This window comes from Myxocyprinus asiaticus, chromosome 4, assembly GCF_019703515.2.
Source record: "Myxocyprinus asiaticus isolate MX2 ecotype Aquarium Trade chromosome 4, UBuf_Myxa_2, whole genome shotgun sequence".
Lineage (NCBI taxonomy): Eukaryota > Metazoa > Chordata > Actinopteri > Cypriniformes > Catostomidae > Myxocyprinus > Myxocyprinus asiaticus.
In genome coordinates, this window is record NC_059347.1 from 30250940 (window position 1) to 30263649 (window position 12710).

At 37.1% G+C, this 12710-nt stretch overlaps 1 protein-coding gene across 1 annotated transcript in view; it reads right to left on the reverse strand.

The window, feature by feature from the left end:
* Positions 1-10428, reverse strand: part of ndufs4 (NADH:ubiquinone oxidoreductase subunit S4) — a 37845-nt gene extending 27417 nt beyond the window's left edge. Inside the window, exons 1-2 of the mRNA XM_051696230.1 lie at positions 10289-10428; positions 3934-4006 (exon numbers count right to left, since the gene is read on the reverse strand). Coding sequence (XP_051552190.1) covers positions 3934-4006; positions 10289-10371 — 156 coding nt within the window. The 5' untranslated portion in view covers positions 10372-10428. The remainder of the gene's footprint in view (positions 1-3933; positions 4007-10288) is intronic.
* Positions 10429-12710: the final 2282 nt, after the last annotated feature.

Sequence of the window (12710 nt, forward strand, 5' to 3'; positions counted from 1 at the left end):
CAATGACTACATGAAGTTCTCTAATAAAGCAAAACAAAGAGCAGCATGACAATTTCTTTGTCTCTACAGGAACAAAAACAAATTTTTGTTTCATATAACTGGAAATGCTTGCAGTAAGTATAAAATCCCTGTCTTTGAATAAGACAGGTAGCCAGTACCTCAGCACATCCAAATATCTTGCTCAGTGGGCATAGCTCACCTACACTGAGAGAACAACAAAAGCGCGGTGGCCAATTATATAAGGACAGCCGCTGCCTTCCTGTGGGTCTGCTACTGTCAGACTGTATTTTCCCCCCTTTTTCTTTCAACTTTCTCTTTTCGGGGGCCCTTTTGCAGCTTCACTTCAGAGTGGCTCCAACTATTAAGCAAGAGCCCTCAACCAGGCGGGGTGTACTTGCCTGCTCAGACACAATCAGACATATTCCGAGTCCACCCATACACCCAACTCTGCCAAACTCATCCTACATATTCAGGCCAACTGAGTGTCTGAAGTTTCATAGGTAAACAAGGTCATTGTTGTCTCATTGAGGACACAAAAGATTAGCAAACTTTATCATTTTGTGTGTCAAGAGAGAGTATCAACCTTCTGAGAGTATTAACAATTTGCTGTCAAGACAACCAGCATGTTAAGATTCAAAGAAAAGTAAAATATTAAAATATTTAAAAAACATTACGAAAAAGTTATTAGATCCGTTCAAATATTGATTTGGCGATATATCGTCATGTGCTCCTTGCTGATGCGTGTATCGATTCAGCTGTGCCCATATCGATACCGCAGCAAACTTTAAGTGCAGCCTATCACGCAACGAAATGGCTTTCAATCACCTGAGCAGTAGTAGACCACCGCATTTAAATTAGATGTGACTCTTGCTACCACAGCCAAAACTTGATCCTGAAATATGTGCATTTTGGCTTTTTCCCTGTACCCGGCAGTTGGAAGACAAAATTTGCACAATATCCAAATACTTAAAAACTAAAGTACTGCATAGTGTGTAACACGACGAACCTCTATCTACCAGTACATAAAGCCGACCATATGACATTTACTCTCAAACAGGGTATGAAATTAACCAGAAGACAGGTACTTTTTATAAGGTAAATGTACATTTCGGACCCATTTGCACCTGTATTTAGTGCTGTCCACTGATCGGATCTAACGTGATGAATGTTAATACCAAGTCTGAACAAGGTAATAGTGACATTTGACAAGAGATGCCGTTGTTTAGACACAAAGACACACGTTTGAAGGAAAACAGTTGATTTTATTTAGATGAAAAGATGAAAGTGCTCTGTGCATGCATCTGATTCGCTTTGTGTAGAGGCTTGCTCCCGCTCGAGCACAGTGCGAGCGTTCATCACAATGCACAAAAGAATCGTTTTCCTTCATCCTTATGTCAGTGGCCTGCAAACAGTTGATTTTAGGTCATCTTAAAAGATTCAGAGTTGTGAACAGCCTATACTGTATACTGTACAGTAAATGAATGGGTGTAGAAAAATATGCAGTGGAGACATCATGGATATCAAATGTGAGGGTGAGGTAGATAAACTATATGAAGAAATTAAAATTGCAGGCCAATGTCTTTTTACTTGATCTGGCACAGCATATTCTGCACTACCATCTGTGACACTTTGTGTATTTATGAATGTGGTCTACAAAAAGGGTAATAAAATGAGTTCTATTAAAGTTACTAATTACAATTTCCTGTAATGATTATTATACAACTCTTCATTTGAATACAAGAACAGTGTGTAGTTCTGTTTGACTTGTGTTAATTTGTTTAGTCCTAGAGGCCTTGACTTACCTGTTGCACACTTCAAAAACAGGATTTGATTTTAAACCAGAATATTTTAATCTATAGTAAGGGAAGGGTACCACAAAACACTTTTGAAAGTAAAAAGAAGAAAGGGCCAATGAAAGTAATTTACTTATCTATAACAATTATTTATTTAGCTTTTCTTAACTTTATGGACTATATACACACACTGGCAGCCAAAAGTTTGGAATAATGTACAGATTTTGCTGTTTTCGGAAGGAAATTGGTACTTTAATTCACCAAAGTGGCATTCAACTGATCACAAAGTATAGTCAGGATATTACTGATGTAAAAAACAGATATTACTGACTGTAAAAGTCATTTTTGACCAAATCTAGACAGGCCCCATTTCCAGCAGCCATCACTCCAACACCTTATCCTTGAGTAATCATGCTAAATTGCTAATTTGGTACTAGAAAATCACTTGCACTCATATCAAACACAGCTGAAAGGTGTGTGAATTTGGTTCGTTAAATGAAGCTTAAAATTGTCTGTGTCTGTTTTTGAGTTGTCACAGTATGCAATAGACTGGCATGTCTTAAGGTCAATATTAGGTCAAAAATGGCAAAAAAATAAACCGCTTTCTCTAGAAACTCATCAGTCAATCATTGTTTTGAGGAATGAAGGCTATACAATGCTTGAAATTGCCAAAAAACTGAAGATTTCATACAAAGGTGTACACTACAGTCTTCAAAGACAAAGGACAACTGGCTCTATGTGGAAGGTGTACAACTAAACAAGAGGATACGTACATCAGAGTCTCTAGCTTGAGAAACAGACGTTTCACATGTCCTCAGCTGACAGATTTATTGAATTCTACCCACTCAACACCAGTTTCATTTACAACAGTAAAGAGAAGACTCAGGTGTGCAGGCCTTATGGGAAGAATTGCAAAGAAAGCGCCACTTTTGAAACAGAAAAAAAAAAAGAAAAGGTTAGAGTGGGCAAAGAAACAGACATTGGACAACAGACAATTGAAAAAGAATGTTATGGATCTTAACCCCATTGAGCTTTTGTGGGATCAGCTAGACTGTAAGGTGTGTGAGAAGTGCCCGACAAGACAGACACATCTATGGCAAGTGCTACAAGAAGCGTGGGGTGAAATGTCACCTGAGTATCTGGACAAACTGACAGCTAGAAAGCCATGGATCTGCAAAGCTGTCATTGTTGCATGCGGAGGATATTTTGGTGAGAACTCTTTGAAGTAGTTTAAGTAAAAAAAAAAAAATTCAAATTGAAATAGTATTTTTTTATGTTATTAATGTCCTGACTATACATTGTGATCAGTTGAATGCCACTTTGGTGAATAAAAGTACCAATTTCTTTCCATAAGAGCAAAATCTGTACATTATTCCAAACTTTTGGCCACCAGTATGTATGTATACGTGTGTGTGTGTGTAATACACACACACACACACACACACACACACACACACACACACAGTACTGTGCAAAGGTTTTAGGCACTTGTGAAAAATTTTGCATAATCAGGATTTCTTCAAAAAATAGTGCCATAATTAGTTTTCATTTATCAATTTACATCAAACAAAGTCCAGTAAACACAAAAAAAGCTAAATCAATATTTGGTGTGACCAACTTTGCCTTCAAAACAGCACCAATCCTCCTAGGGAGAATGTTCAGTGGGGGTCTCTGTGGGGCCATGCCATCTGTTGCAAGATTACATGTTCTTCTATTCTATTCTATTTGCAGAAGGAATGTTTGGGAGTCTAAAATGTATATCACCTATTGACACACTACAGCTAAAAATATAAATAACCATCTTAAGACAAATGTTTTTGTTAAACATCTTATGTGCCTAAGACTTTTGCACAGTACTGTGTGTGTGTGTGTGTGTGTGTGTGTGTATGTATATATATATATATATATATTTTACACATCAAAAACAATTAAAATAATATAAATACCTACGGTCTGTCTTTTTTTCTTTTGATCCGTATGATTTTCAACCAGGTTTTATTACAAGTTATGAAGACCACTACCTTTTAAATGATAAAAGCACAGTGATATAAGAAGAAGAAAAAAATTGACCCTGTACAATCCAAAACCCAACACACAGTTCAAAATCAGCCAAAGCCTCTGACGCACATTCAGTTCATACCAGTTTCTCATCCACAGTGATGAGCTGGGATCCCTGTTGTTCTGCCATCCTCCATCCTGATGTGCTTATTGACCTGCAAAACAGGAAGATGAAATTTAAAATAATTATTGAGATAACAAGTAGACACACAAAAAACATGTACTTATGTAAAAACATGCACACAGTAAAGTGTTCTGAAGGGGAAGGATGCATGTCAAAGGAAAGGAAATAGGAAGGCACACAGCTTTCTCCTTGGTCCCCATTAATTCTGCCTGCTGAGTTTCTGGCAAACTAGCCAGCAAGCAACAAACAGTCATTCCAGTCATCCTGCTGATCTACAGTCACAGCCTTTGTGAACGCAACGGTACAAAACCATGTGAACTTCAAGAGTAGCTGGTTTGTCACAAACAAAAACAAAAAAAATAAGGCAGTAGTTCCAAGCAAGGAAACCCCACACTGACCTTTCATAACGATTTTAAGTGAACACCAAATGGCCACAGATAATGGAACATAAAGCCACTTTGTAATTTGGACAACTAATTACTGTACTAACTTCTTTTGCAAGAGACTACTATCTAATGGTCTCTCTGTCAGGGGACAAGTGTTGTCAAAAGTACTGGTACTTCGGTTCCAAGTCAATACTAAAATAAAAAAAGATGTAACAATACCAGTGTTTCTGCTGTACCAAGCACCGACTCAATCAGGTTTCATTATGCACGCATTATGACTGACACACGACAGCTTTAAAATGCTCACAGGCTTATTTTGAACGCATGCTCCGTTACTCCTTGTACACTAAAATGGACAATTAATCAAATTAAAATCGTGACATGTCCTAGTGTGACTTATTAAACCGCTAAAGGCTGCAATCTTTCTGTGGAAGATCTGTATACTTTAAATAGATCCGACATCTCATCCACTATAAACTCAACAGACATTGAGAATCATTCACATTGTATGAGATGACAGAGCACTTATCCACTGTGAACCACGCAGTACATGTAAAATATATATACAGTTGAAGTCGGAAGTTTACATACACCTTAGCCAAATACATTTAAACTCAGTTTTTCACAATTCCTAACATGTAATCATAGAAAACATTCCCTGTATTAGATCAGTTAGGATCACTACTTAATGTGAAATGTCAGAATAATAGTACAGAAAAAGATTTCAGATTTTATTTCATCACAGTCCCAGTGGGTCAGAAGTTTACATACACTTTGTTAGTATTTGGTAGTATTGCCTTTAAATTGTTTAAAACGTTTTGTGTAGCCTTCCACAAGCTTCTCACAATAAGTTGCTGGAATTTTAGCCCATTCCTCCAGACAGAACTGATGTAACTGAGTCAGGTTTGTAGGCCTCCTTGCTCACACATGCTTTTTAGGTTCTGCCCATACATTTTCTATCGGATTGAGGTCAGGGCTTTGTGATGGCTTTTTGTGATGACTTGACTTTGCTGTCCTTAAGCCATTTTGCCACAACTTTGGAGGGATGCTTGGGGTCATTGTCCTTTTGGAAGACCCATTTGCGACCAAGCTTTAACTTCCTGGCTGATGTCTTGATATTTTGCTTCAATATATCCACATAATTTTCCTTCCTCGTGATACCATCTATTTTGTGAAGTGCACCAGTCCCTCCTGCATCAAAGCACTCCCACAACATTATGCTGCCACACTATGCTTCACAATTGGGATGGTGTTCTTTGGCTTGCAAGCCTCACATTTTTTTCCTCCAAACATAATGATGGTCATTATGGCCAAACAGTTCAATTTTTGTTTCATCAGACCAGGGGACATTTCTCCAAAAAGTAAGATCTTTGTCCCCATGTGCCCATGCAAACTGTAGTCTGGCTATTTTATTGCGGTTTTGGAGCTGTGACTTCTTCCTTGCTGAGCAGCCTTTCAGGTTATGTCGATATAGGACTCATTTTACTGTGGATATAGATACTTGTCTACCTGTTTCCTCCAGCATCTTCACAAGGTTCTTTGCTGTAGTTCTGGGATTGATTTGCACATTTCGGCACCAAAATATGTTCATCTCTAGGAGACAGAATGTGTCTCCTTCCTGAGAGTTATGATGGCTGTGTGGTCCCATGGTATTTATACTTGCGTACTGTTGTTTGTACAGATGAACGTGGTACCTTCAGGCATTTGGAAATTGCTCCCAAGGATGAACCAGGCTTGTGGAGGTCCACAATTTTTTTTCTGAAGTCTTGGCTGATTTCTTTTGATTTTCCCATGATGTCAAGCAAAGAGGCACTGAGTTTGAAGGTAGGCCTTAAAATACATCTACAGGTACAACTCCAATTTACTCCAGTTAGTCTAACAAAAGCTAATTGGCCAATTACCTAAAGACTTGACATCATTTTCTGGAATTTTCCAAACTGCTTAAAGGCACAGTTAACTTAGTGTATGTAAACTTCTGACCCACTGGAATTGTGATAGTCAATTTAAAGTGAAACAATCTGTCTGTAAACAATTGTTGGAAAAATTACTCATGTCATGCACAAAGTAGATGTCCTAAACAACTTGCCAAAACTATAGTTTGCTAATATGAAATCTGTGGAGTGGTTAAAAAATGAGTTTTAATGACTTCAACCTATGTTCATGTAAACTTCTGACTTCAACTGTAATTAAAATCACAGCATTTGCACTTTAAATCTCAGCTCACCTTTATTTATATCACATTTAAAACAGAGTTGACCAAAGTGCTTCACAGTAATAAAATGAAAACATAACATTTAAAAATTACCACATACACAAACACCAGTAATCTAAAATACAAACACTCCAAAACTGTGTCCTACATTTCATTTGTCAGACTCAAAGGCCAGTGTAAAGAGATGAGATTTCAGACATGACTTAAAAGTCTTCAATGTTCACATTGCGCTGTGACCCATGACGCAAACTGTTTATCCGGAAAAGTGAAGCATCCGGCATAAAACACACGTCATAATAAAAGCACAATTCAAAATAAAGTCTAGATGCCTGGAATTGAAGAAAAATATTTTACAACTGTATAGTAAAATATTCACTGTAATAATAATAATAAATCAAAACATCACAAGCAAGACAGCTGTTGAATAAAAGTTCGGCAAAAAAATGCAATGACCTGTTGAAAAGTTCTATTTTCACTTGTTAAAAGAATTTATTGATTAAACACCATTTTGATGATGAAATTAAATTAAACTTTAAAACATTTTCTGGAAAGTCCTGAAAAATAATAATTATTAAAACTGTAACTTAAAATTATTATAAAATAACTAAACTGGTGTGTTCAATAGCACATTATAATTAGCATATTTTTGCTGTGGTATCAAATGTTATCAAGAACCGTGAAATTTCACTGATATCGGTACCGACATATCTGGTACTGAAATTGGTACCTTGACAACACTACAGGGGACAGTCACTTGACGGTGTAACAATTTTAATGACCAAATATGTTATGTTTTCAAACTAAATATTACAAATATATTACAGATTAAAATGTATAAATACAAGATAACACTGAAAAACAAATCATTGCAATTGTTTTTTTTTTAATCGATATTTAACACATTTTCAATTAATGGCCAAGGCTGTGTGGAGGAAGATCTTAAGCTATTCTTAAGCTACGTGTAAAATCAGAGCAAAGACCTCGTGTGCAAATTAACTTAAGCACATCAAGAATGTTCGAGTGTTTTGTTATACATACAAAACTTTTAGATCAAGAAAAGTAATTCACAGGTTTTCAAATATCCTTGAAAACTAAACATTAAACAGTGCTGTGAAAGAGTATTTGCTGATTTCCTGTATATCCTGATTTCTTCTGTTGTTTTATGTTTTTAATACTAAATTGTTTTAGATCTTCAAATGAGACATAACATTAAACAAAGGCAACCTGAGTAAACACAAAATACGGTTTTCAAATATATATATATATATATATATATATATATATATATATATATATATATATATATATATATATATATATATATATATATTTTTTTTTTTTTTTTTTTATTGAAGCAAAAAAGTTATCAAACACCTATATCACCCATGTGAAAAACAAAATGCCCCCTTAAACTTAATAGCTGGTTGTGCCACCTTTCAACAAAACACTTTTCCGAAAACTGGAGATCAGTCTTTCACGATACTGTGGTGGAATTTTGGCTAGCTCTTCTTTGCAGAACTGCTTTAGTTTGGCCAAATTGGAGGGTTTGAGCATGAACTGCCCATTTAAGGTCCTGCCACAGCATCTCAATTGGGTTCAAGTCAGGACTTTGACTTGGCCACTCCAAAACTTGAATTTTTCTTCTTTTGAGTCATTCAGAGGTGGACTTACTCATATGCTTTGGATCATTGTATTGCTGCATAATCCAGTTGCGCTTGAGCTTAAACTCACGGACTGATGACCGGACACTCTCCTTTAGGATTTTCTGGTAGAGAGCAGAATTCACAATTCCCTCAATTATTGCAAGTCGCCCTGGCCCTGAAGCAGCAAAGCATCCTCACACCATCACACTACCACCACCATGCTTGACCGTATAAATGTTATTTTTGTGGAACTCTGTTCGATTTACACCAGATGTAACGGGACCCCTGTCTTCCAAACAGTTCCACTTTCGACTCATCAGTCAACAGAACATTCTCCCAAAAGGTTTGAAGATCATCAAGGAGTGTTTTGGCAAAATTCAGACCAGCCTTAACGTTCCTCTAGGTTAGCAGTGGTTTTCACCTCGCCACTCTTCCATGGATGGCATTTTGGGCCAGTGTCTTTCTTATACTGGAGTCATAAACAATTACCTTTATTGATGTGAGAAAGGCCTGCAGTTCTTTGGAGGATGTCCTTGGTTTTTTTGTGACTTCCTGGATGTCGTCGCTGTGCTCTTGAAGGATTTTGGAAGGTCGGCCACTTCTGGGAAGTTTTCTCCATTTGGAGATAATGGCTCTCACTGTGGTTCTTTGGAGTCCCAAAGCCTTTGAAATAGCTTTGTAACCCTTTCCAGACTGATGTATTTCAATCACTTTTTTCCTCATGATTTCTGGAATTTATTTCAACCTTGGCATAGTGTGCTACTGGGTGAGACCTTTTAGCCAACTTCATGCTGCTGAAAAAGTACTATTTAAGTGTTTGGAAGTAATCAGGCCTGGGTGTGTCTGGTTCAGCTGAATCCCATTATGAATGCAATTTCATAGATTTGGGGATTTAGTAACTAAGGGGCAAATACTTTTTCACACAGGCCCAGTTGGTATTGGATAACTTTTTTGCTTCAATAAATATCATTTAAAATTTTTACTTTGTGTTTAATCAGATTGCTTTTGTTTTATGTTAGATTTTGTTTGAATTTTTGAAACAATTTAGTATGACATATACACAAAAACAGAAGAAAACAGCAAATAGTTTCACAGCACTGTATAGGCAAAATGATCATTAAAAATTATTTCTAAAAACCATCATGTAGCATTAGAGCACTGTGCTTTCTACAATGAGTGACATAAGAAAATTAAACACCATTTGTAAGAATGACATCTTATATTGATTTTCTAAAGCTAATCAAATGAAATTTAGTCAAATGTCTACATCCTACTATCTATCTGAATTGCCCCATTAATATAAAGGCTCAGTTAGGGTCACCATGTATTGTTGCACTGGTGGAATGACTGTGGGGGTTTGAAATAAAGTTTGTTTTACTGGTCACAGACACCTCTACCTACTGGACCTGAACAGCTATATTTATCCAGCCATGAGGAAGAGACGCTTAATGAGCAACACCATAAAAATTTCCCTTCATTCCAAATCATATAAGAAAAAGTAAAGTAAACTTTTATTATCTAAAAGTGAAGCTCATCGCTCCGACCGAGAGATTTGTTTTACAGTAACATATTAATCTCCTGTATTTGCATCCTTAGTACAGAAGGTAAATAGTCTGCCCTTCACAAAAACACAACATATGAAAATCATGCTGAAATTCACGTTAATATAAATCAATATAGTTAAATAATAAATATTAATATAAATAAATCTAGAAAAGCTTCCTGATTATAACGTTTGATGTTAGATTAAACTCAAATTACAGAAGGGCAGATTCTCAGAATATTTTAATTAGTTAACTAACATAACACGTTACAAATTGCAATTAGACGCAAATGATGTCTCTAAAGGCGGAATGTGTTATGGTGTCGTGCACCACGTCTCAAACACACACACAAATACACACAAATACACACAATTCATTAGAGAATAAACAGATCAGTGACAATGTTAGTTAGATAACCGGCTAACTGTGACACTCTAAACAGACATGCAACAAACATTCATCGAATGTTCTTTCTGTGCACGTAAATATACAAAGAAAAAAATATTAATTTGAATAGTTGGTTATTACCTGGCAGGATTCACAATTGTTCTTGTGACTGAGTTAAGAGCGAAAATTCGGCTTAAACCAAAGAATGACATTGAAGACGCCATGTTGACATGATATGTGCACTGTACGGCAAGACCAAAAGCCCAAACCTATGCGGTGCGTATTTCGCCTTTCCAGAAAAGACAAACTTTGAAATGTTTCTGAATGTGTTTGGGGTGTTCAGCTGAGAATTACAACACCAGTGGATGTGGCTAGTCTGTTACTGATATGAAACTAATGACACATTCTAATTAACACCTGATTTTGAGCCAGCGCTGTTTTTTTTATTTTTTATGGTAGCATCCTTTGAAGCCTACTAGTTGAGGACACTACCAAAACCAGTATCACAATATTTCAAAAAGACTTCTGGATGTATTGTAAATCCTTAAATTATGTTAAAAGTATGTTTTTATGTTTTATGTTTTTTTTTTTTTTAGTAATTTTTTATTTATTTATATGTGCTCTGTTTTTTTGGTACTGTTGTACTGCATTATTGTAATCAGGCAATATTTTTACCACATAATGCCTTAGTGTAATTGTGGATTTGGAGTGCATACAAATTGAGGATACTGCTATGATTGAAGATTAGGATTAGGTTAAATTGGTTATTTTAATTGTAGTAACTTAAGCAAATAAATCAAATTACAGTTGAAGTCAGAAGTTTACATACACTTAGGTTGAAGTCATTAAAACTCATTTTTTTTAACCACTCCACAGATTTCATATTAGCAAACTATAGTTTTGGCAAGTTGTTTGGGACATCTACTGTAATATTTCCAACAATTTTTTACAGACAGATTGTTTCACTTTTAATGGACTATATCACAATTCCAGTGGGTCAGAAGTTTACATACACTAAGTTAACTGTGCGTTTAAGCAGCTTGGAAAATTCCAGAAAATGATGTCAAGTATTTAGATATTTAGCCAATTATTGGAGGTGTACCTGTAAATTGGATTTTAAGGCCTACCTTCAAACTCAGTGCCTCTTTGCTTGACATCATGGGAAAATCAAAAGAAATCAGCCAAGACCTCAGAAAAACTTTGTGGACCTCCACAAGTCTGGTTCATCCTTGGGAGCAATTTCCAAACACCTGAAGGTACCACGTTCATCTGTACAAACAATAGTACGCAAGTATAAACACCATGGGACCACGCAGCCATCATACCGCTCAGGAAGAAGACACATTCTGTCTTCTAGAGATGAACGTAGTTTGGTGTGAAAAGTACAAATCAATCCCAGAACAACAGCAAAGGACCTTGTGAAGATGCTGGAGGAAACAGGTAGACGAGTATCTATAGCCACAGTAAAACAAGTCCTAGATCGACATAACCTGAAAGGCTGCTCAGCAAGGAAGAAGCCACTGCTCCAAACCACCATAAAAAAAGATCTTACTTTTTGGAGAAATGTCCTCTGGTCTAATGAAACAAAAATTGAGGGGGCCTGGGTAGCTCAGCAAGTAAAGACGCTGACTACCACACCTGGAGTCGCAAGTTTGAATCTAGGGCGTGCTGAGTGGCTCCAGTCAGGATTCCTAAGCAACCAATTGGTCCAGTTGCCAGGGTGGATAGAGTCACGCTGGGTTAACCTCCTCTTGGTCACTATAATGTGGTTCTCGTTCTCCGTGGGGCGCGTGGTGTGTTGTGCGGGGATGCCGCAGAGAATAGCGTGGGCCTCCACACGCACTAGGTCTCTGCGGTAACACACTCAACAAGTCACGTGATAAGATGCACGGATTGATGGTCTCAGACGTGAGATTCGTCCTCCGCCACCTGGATTGAGGCGAGTCACTACGCAACCATGAGGACCTAGAGCACATTGGGAATTGGGTATAACAATTTGGGGAGAAAAGGGGAGAAAGAAAATGAAACAAAAATGTAACTGTTTGGCCATAATGACCAACGTTTTGTTTGGAGGAAAAAGGGTGAGGCTTGCAAGCTGAAGAACACCATCCCAACCGTGAAGCATGGGGGTGGCAGCATCATTTTGTGGGGGTGCTTTGCTGCAGGAGGGACTGGTGGACTTCACAAAATAGATGGCATCATGAGGAAGGAAAATTGTGGTATATATTGAATATATTGAAGAACATCTCAAGACATCAGCAAGGAAGTTAAAGCTCGGTCACAAATGGGTCATCCAAAGTTGTGGCAAAATGGTTTAAGGACAACAAAGTCAAGGTATTGGAGTGGCCATCACAAAGCCCTGACCCAGTCCGATAGAGCATTTGTGGGCAGAACTGAAAAAGCTTGTTCGAGCATGGAGGCCTACAAACCTGACTCAGTTACACCAGTTCTGTCTGGAGGAATGGGCCAAAATTCCTAAAACTTATTGTGAGAAGCTTGTGGAAGGCTACCCAAAATATTTGACCCAAGTTAAACAATTTAAAGGCAATGCTACCAAATACTA